Source organism: Cynara cardunculus (assembly GCF_001531365.2).
Source record: "Cynara cardunculus var. scolymus isolate 2C chromosome LG 11, CcrdV1, whole genome shotgun sequence".
Taxonomy (NCBI): Eukaryota; Viridiplantae; Streptophyta; class Magnoliopsida; order Asterales; family Asteraceae; genus Cynara; species Cynara cardunculus.
Genome location: NC_037538.1, coordinates 15,810,299 through 15,817,798, shown reverse-complemented (window position 1 = coordinate 15,817,798; position 7,500 = coordinate 15,810,299). Strand labels below are relative to the sequence as shown.

General features: G+C 35.4%; 1 protein-coding gene across 1 annotated transcript; it reads right to left on the bottom strand.

Moving 5' to 3' along the window:
• Positions 1 to 2,501: 2,501 nt before the first annotated feature.
• Positions 2,502 to 6,873, bottom strand: LOC112521922 (vesicle-associated protein 1-2-like). Its single transcript, XM_025130928.1, has 8 exons — positions 6,806 to 6,873; positions 6,635 to 6,705; positions 6,345 to 6,426; positions 5,282 to 5,397; positions 4,361 to 4,585; positions 4,233 to 4,274; positions 3,550 to 3,627; positions 2,502 to 2,681 (listed from the first exon to the last, which is right to left on the bottom strand). Exons 1-8 carry the CDS (start codon positions 6,855 to 6,857, stop codon positions 2,568 to 2,570), a joined length of 780 nt encoding a protein of 259 aa, XP_024986696.1. The 5' UTR covers positions 6,858 to 6,873; the 3' UTR covers positions 2,502 to 2,567.
• Positions 6,874 to 7,500: the final 627 nt, after the last annotated feature.

Genomic DNA, 7,500 nt, shown 5'->3' with positions numbered 1-7,500 from the left:
GCATCTTTGTGCACCTCGGTACTGATGATCTTCAATTGAAATGATCCAAATATGGAAATCTTTTCTTACCCTTCTTACCATAACTTTTAAGCTCACTGGAGCCGAACTCAATTAATATGAATCAGTAAATGATAAATCATCCTTAAAAAGAAAACCACGTTTATTGTAACAATATCTTAAAATTATAAAATTACATGTGGATTTCATTTAAATATAATCATTATTTTGACTTTTTTTTCGAAAACTAGATTAAGAAAACAAATTCGGCTAATATCTGTATTATAAGTTGAAGCATTATAAAGTGGGTCGGGTTCACGTGAAACCAGTCTGTTTTCATGAGACCCGTGAATCCATTTTTTTTTTACACTTGAAACTTCACAGGAAAACGTTATGAAGTTAAAAAAAAGCCGAACTTTCACAGCAAAAACACTGTGAAGGTTACCTTCATAGCGTTCTGCTATGAAGTTTCAAGTGTAAAAAAATGGTCTCACGTGGTACCAAATCTTGTAAAGTTAAATAAACTTATAATATAATTAAATCCCAAAGAATTTAGAAACCCTGTTTAATATGTGACTTTTGAACACCTTTTGGCATGATTCTCATTTCGATTTAATTTACATGTATGTGCATGCATGTATATGTATGTATGTGGATAGAAACAATTGGTTGAAAGTTGGATTAGACAGGTGTCTGTTTTGATTGTTGATTTAGGAAACTTCCTTGAAATTGCTGTTAACATCAATATGATGGAGTTATTTGAACCATGATAACAATGGAGACAACATATCATCATGACCCCATATAACATTATCATGTCAGATTTCAAGTTTATGGACTTTATGGAACAGAATATATGCCATATTTACACAACCTGAATATTCAATTTGTAATAAGAGCCGACTAATATCAGGACGATCATCTGTTTTGCAAGTAGTCTGAGGTCACTGTATTTAAACATCCATGACCACAAGAGGATTTTTTTTATTTCTTGGTTCATATGATACAACCACCTTAAAAATTGGTTCACATGATTGTTGGCAGGGACGGATCGGTCAAGGTCTTTAACGTAGCGTTTGCCACTGTAAGATTCATCAGTTTTAATGGAGAAAAAAAATTGTTGTCTTTATAGGTGCAACCATAATATTCCAATGTGTGTCTATATTTCTGTAACTTTTATTCTTATGGTAAATGGTGCCACCATTAAAAAATAAAAATTTGGGTCCATCTCTGATTGCCTGAATGTATTTGGATCTGATGATTCCGAGAATATCTGGTTCAACTACGAGATTGCATATTACTGATAGGTATGGATAAGTTTGCATTAAAGACTTTGGAATTTGTTATGTTGGCGAACCCCACCTTAATAACTTACAGTAACACTTTTGAATAAGAGTGTTAGGGGTCTAAACGGTTACTTGGTAAGTCCTTACCGGATAAATTTACTCATCCAGCCAAAAATCTTATTAGGTAAGAGCAATGAGAATGATGAAAAGTCTTACTGAGTAAATGAAGATGACGACTCTTACCCAGTAAGCGCTTACTAGGTAAATTGTTGTATTCATATACGTTTTGACATACTAAAATCTTACGCATCAAAATAAATTATAGTATTGACTTATATCGGTAAACACTTACCGGATAAGTATTTAAGTAAACAGCCCTTTAATCCTATTAACTTTAAGTACTTTTAGGACACTTGTGAGTATCATAACAACCTCATGATGTGGTCTTTTTATACAAGTATATAATTAGAAAATGGAGTAAGCTACGATTTTAGTCCCTTTGGTTTGTTAAAAATTGCTATTTTTGTCCTTATATTTTCTAAATTACAATTTTTGTCTAAAAAATTACAGTTTTACATTGAAAAAATATTCTAAGTTCGAACTCAAGTCTTACTGTGAGAAAGCTCTTCGAGCTCGAGTCTGAAAATATATTCTCTGAGCCGAGCTCAAATAACTCGCAACTTAAGTCGACTCGGCTTATTAACACATCTACTTTTATCCCAACTTGATGGAACTAGCATTGCACACATGTAACGGTCCAAAAGAAAATTGGTCAGGTTAACGCAGGGGCCGTTTACCAAATGCTTACTTGGGTAAGTGAACATCAAATCACATTACCTTACCAGATGAATATAGTAAGGATCAAGAATCTTACCCGGTAATAGCAAGACAAGAATCAAGAGTCTTACCCGATAAGTGAGGGCGACGACTCTTACCACGATAAACGCTTACTAGGTAAATTGTTACATACGATACCGTTTTACCTACCATTTATTAGTTGGAAACAAAGAATCAAAGGAAACTATAGATGATGATTATGAAATTTAAATGGAAATTATAGAGACAAGACCACCTACACAAGGTTCTCTTCTAACCCCCACAAGACTATATATATATATATATTTTATATATATATATATATATGTATGTATATATATATATATATATGTATGTATATATATCAAGGGGGTAAATAAATTAATGTAAGACATGAATTTCTTCTCTTTTCTACACCAGTTGTTTTTGATGAATTTGAAGTTAGAAAAGAGGGTTGAAATGGGTTGATTACTTCTTCATGAGGTAACCCAGAACTAGACCAATCAAGCTGATGGCGATAACAACCATGATCGAGACACCTCCACCCCCTTGACTTTTGTTGCCTCCACGCTTCAACAGATCCTGTATGTTGTCAAACCCAAACGATGGAAATTTGAGGAATCAAATCAAATCAAATCAAATCAAATCGATCCAGTAAATAGCATTCAAAAGTAGGGTCTAGGGAGGGTCAGATACCTGCGTTACCCGTTGAGCGCAGTATCTCAAGAAGTCAAGGGTTCAAACTCACCAAAGGTAGTGGGTGTTTTAGTTCATTTGTCGTATATAAATATTATATTACTTTAAAAAAGGGGCTTGTGCAAGAGCGTGAGCACAGGTGGAAGGAATAAAGACTAACACATGGTAGAAGAAGCACAAAAAAGAAAAAAAAAACATATGTAAAAAAGAAAGTAACGAATACGTAATAGAAAACATACGAAAAGGAAGGCATAACACACACGGAGTGATCAACAGTAAAGCAATGATCTTTGGAATTGATAATAATGCATTTGGAGCAATGTTAGTTAGCAAAACAAACAAATAAACTAAGGGGGCGTTTACTAAATGTTTATCTAGTAAGTGCTTATTGGGTAATTTTCTTTACCGGATAAACATGACAAGAGTTAAAAATCTTACCAGGTAAGAGCAATGATAAAGATGAAGAGTCTTACTCGGTAAATGAATGTGATGACTCTTACCCGGGTAAGCGCTTACCGGATAGATTGTTGCATACGATATCATTTTGATGTACTACAATCTTACCCGATAAAATAAATTACAATGTTAACTCGTAACAGCAAGATCTTACCGGGTAAGCATTTAGGTAAATGGCCCCTAAGTCGGTATATCCCAATTCCCATCTGATGGTAGGGTCTTGGGGGTTAAGATATTGTTGGTAAAAGTAAGGCTGAAAAAGCTTGAAAGAGGGTATATGGGATAAAAGACATCTCACCATTTCTTGTTGAATTTTGCTGCTTTGTTGAACAGCAGCATTCTTCTCTTCAACCAACTTTGTAAGGATAGATCTTGCCTGTAAATTCATGATTGTTTAATCCGAAATCTTAAGTAACCCAACCAAATGTTGCAAGTAACAAAGCTACCAAAAGTAAAAGAGATGATGAAATTGAGGTTTTGGTAGATGGGAAAGAGAAATACGTATCAACGGTTACAAAAACCGACAATTTTCTTTTAAAGTCAGGGGTTGCTCACCAAGTCATGATATTGTAATATGATGTAAAACTGGTAGACATCATGTAAATGTAGCAAAGGGAAAGTAGTATAAAAACCAAACAAGCCTCGTATATCCCACTTGGAGTTGGGGTTTGAGCGTGTGATATACACAAACTTATCCTCTACCCCGAAGAGTAAAGCAGCCGTTGTCATGGAGACCCTTTGGCTTGTAAAAAGTGTATGTAAAAAAGAAAGTATATAAAAAGAAATTCACTATCAATTCCTTTTGGGCCATGGCCTTTGGCCGGAAGGCCTAAAGTTTGCCTGAATCATGTGGAGAGGTGTTATACATGGACCCAATGAGGAACGAAGTATGAATTACATTCTCGAAGCATATAAAATCGAAGGCGAATCCTTTCTTTTGTGGTACTAAAATAATGAATGTAGACAGAAAGATGAACTCACTTCTGAGGATTTATCATGAGAATCCACATATTGTCTTGGAGCCTGCAAGCATAACAAAAGGAGGAAGCGTGTCATAAGATGACCAATTCATTCGATGAAAGTAATTGAAAACGAAAACATAAACCAACCTCAGATGACTGAGATGAGTTGAGGTTCGTGCTGTCCTTCATCGTGCTGTCCTTCACCGTGCTGTCCTTCACCGTGCTGTCCTTCATCGTGCTGTCTGTGAAGGACACCTTTGGTGACATTCCTTCATCGGGTTCCTCAAGAACGGGTGAAGGTGGTTGGGGTGGGGGAAGATACAACACTTTTAATTTGCACTCTTCCACAACACGCCCTGAATTCTTACTGAACTGTAAACTCAAACCACCATCAAAGAAACAATCTTCAAGTCATTAAAACAAGATAATAAATGGTTTGTATTTGCTTATTACTATCATTAGGATACATAAGGCTTAGTTCCTTCACATCCCTATGATCACCCACATCAGTGAATAATCTGATATCAGTCAACTGTTAATCACTCTTGCAAAGCAGACCATGTTGTGAGATGTGTGGAACCCCATCAGATTACTCTTTAAAAGATCCCTTGAGGAGAGAATGGGGTTACACCATATATTGAGTAGAAAGGATCAAATCTAGCCGATGTGGGACTCCAACACGCCCCGTCCAGTGGAGGCTAGATGGGTACATATACCCCGGAATGTTGAGAGTCTCTTAGATTGGTAGACCTTGGCTCTGATACCATGTGAAACATGGAATCCTATCAGATTATTTTCTAAAAGAGCCCTTAAGAAGGGTGGCCTCCAACCAAAGAGTCAGTGGCCTAGCAATACCCCAGCCAGTTATCAGTAGAACCCAGTCTTCCAGGAGTTCAATGATTCAAATCTCACCAAAGGGGAGGAGTGTGCATGACTGTTTGTTGTATATAAATATTATATACTTAAAGGGAGGGGGGATTCAAACATATATTGAGGCAAAAGTGTGCAAGTCTAGCCGATGTGGGACTCCAAAAACATGTAATGAATAAAAATGAAGCATGTAATTACCATTTCCGGAGTAATGTCCTTTGGAGCTGTTCCTGGGCCTGCAGCTACACTCTGAAGCAAAAACTTGTCCTTGCATTGCATGTCAGGAGGAGCTTCCTTCTGAGCTTGCATCGTTACTGGAGCAAAACCACAAATTCAACAAACAGGCGATAGATATGGTATAATCAAAAACCAAAGGAGCCTGGTGAATCCCACACAGGGTATGGAACAATCCCCGTCTTTCAATTGAATCTACGAATCTAAGATATATATTACCCTCGTGAGATATTTTGCTTGGTAAAAGCATTATAAAGTATACTTAGAGCATAGAGTTTCATATTGTTCAATAAATTAAATAAAGAAGTTCCATAACTATCTGAATTCTTAATAAAAAACCAAAACCAAACTAACCCAGTATATCTCAGACAATGTAGGGTCTGGGGATATGATGTAAGCAAAGCTTGACTCTACCCCATGTTATCTGAAATCTTATTTCTTCTGCTTAAATTAAACATAAGATCTGAACATCAAAATTATGTATTCAAGCTATTCTCACAAACTATATAAAAACCACTCTTAGGCAAGCTCCTAGCCGAGTTCCAGAAAGCACCTAGCTGTCGAGTTACAAGTGCATGACTTTTGTTTTGATAACCATGGGTGTCCAGGCCAGGGGTGCACCTCAACTAATCTCATGATCCCATAAAGAGAACAGTTAGGAAAATCCCCGATGACCTTGAGGAGACTCAAACCGGCAACCTATAAGGAGGAGCCCCAAGGCCTAGCCGTTAACCGTCAGTTGAGCAGGTTCAAGTGCATGACTTTCATCATACTTTGTTTCATTGCAAACATACCACCTTAGCACCCACAAATTCCAATTTCTGTTTTTTTGTTTATATCAATGTAACGGTAGCTTCAAATCTAATGAGGCACATTCAATCTCAGGTTTGAAAATTGTGAATGGACCATGAAAGCGGAACAGAGACTTTATAATTGATCAAACTGGACTAAGTTCTGATTCACAGAGGATTCCTCAGCAACAAAACAGATAAACTTTATGATGAAAAACCTAATTAGGGAAATGTACCTATTACGTCACATGTTGATCGAGGCAAAACTACTCCCGTGTTCGGACGAACGCAATACTTCTTTGGATTGGTCGTCTTCACCTACAAATTGTTCATCAAATTTTGGAAAACCTAAGCGATTTTATCGAAATTCAGATCATAATAACATAAAACACTCCTACATTTGTAATTTCAAAGGAGCATGCCACACAATCTCTCTAAAACCACCTCAGATTAACGATGAAAAACAAAATCCCTGATATTGATCATAACGAAATCGCATGTAATATCAGAAATGAACAAAATGTACCTTAAAAGCTACATGATTCTCGGTCTTATTCGATAACTGTATCGAGCAAGATATCTGTTTCTTTAATTCAACTAATTAATCAAAGAGACCAGAAGAATCAGATTAATATAAACAGGAAAAAGAAGAAAGAAATAAATGGCGTTAGATTGGTGATGAGATCGAATCACTTACATGGGAATTTGAGCTCTAAAGGTTCGACATTGAGAAGCTCCATTGTACCCATTTTTGGTCTGGAAGTAATTCTCGATTCCGAAAATGAAAAGAATCATGAAAATGTTTGTGATTTAGGGAAAGTTGGAGATTTATATATGATCCGATAATCTCTCGGAGAGAGATAAAGAAGGAGAGGTTTTGTTTTCCAAACTTCCGAAAGCATAAAAAGCAAAAACAGAGAGATGTCGGGACGAAAGATGTTTGAATTTTCTCACAACTTTTTTTCATTTTCCAAATATTATTTTTACTAGTACATGTTTAGATGCACGTAACCTAATTTATTGAAATATTATTTAAAATAGCATTTTTCTAATTTATTATCACTAATTTCAGAATGATCATCTGCGTTACAGATAATTTGGAGTCACCATATTTGAATCTTCATAGCCATAAATAAATTTTTATTCATTTTTGGATTTGAACCTGAGATTTTCAAATACTTTTGACTTTTGAAGTTAAGCTCAAATCAATCAGGCAACACTTTTGTGGTTATTGTCATCTTTTTCCCAATTACAGCGCTCATCAATATTAATTATTATTTATTACTATTAGTTATAAATGAAATTGAAATATCATTAATATTATTTAATATAAATTGAAAATTAATTAAATATTTAATTTTAACAATGTATTATATATATTAAAAATTATTT

Excerpts from the sequence above, each read along its gene's own strand:
- LOC112521922 (XM_025130928.1), bottom strand. The coding sequence starts at position 6,857 with ATGGGTACAATGGAGCTTCTCAATGTCGAACCTTTAGAGCTCAAATTC. Across the intron at positions 6,706-6,805 it reads TTTAGAGCTCAAATTCCCAT|TTGAATTAAAGAAACAGATA; the intron begins GTAAGTGATTCG and ends TTGATTAATTAG. Across the intron at positions 4,586-5,281 it reads AGGACATTACTCCGGAAATG|TTCAGTAAGAATTCAGGGCG; the intron begins GTAATTACATGC and ends TTGAGTTTACAG.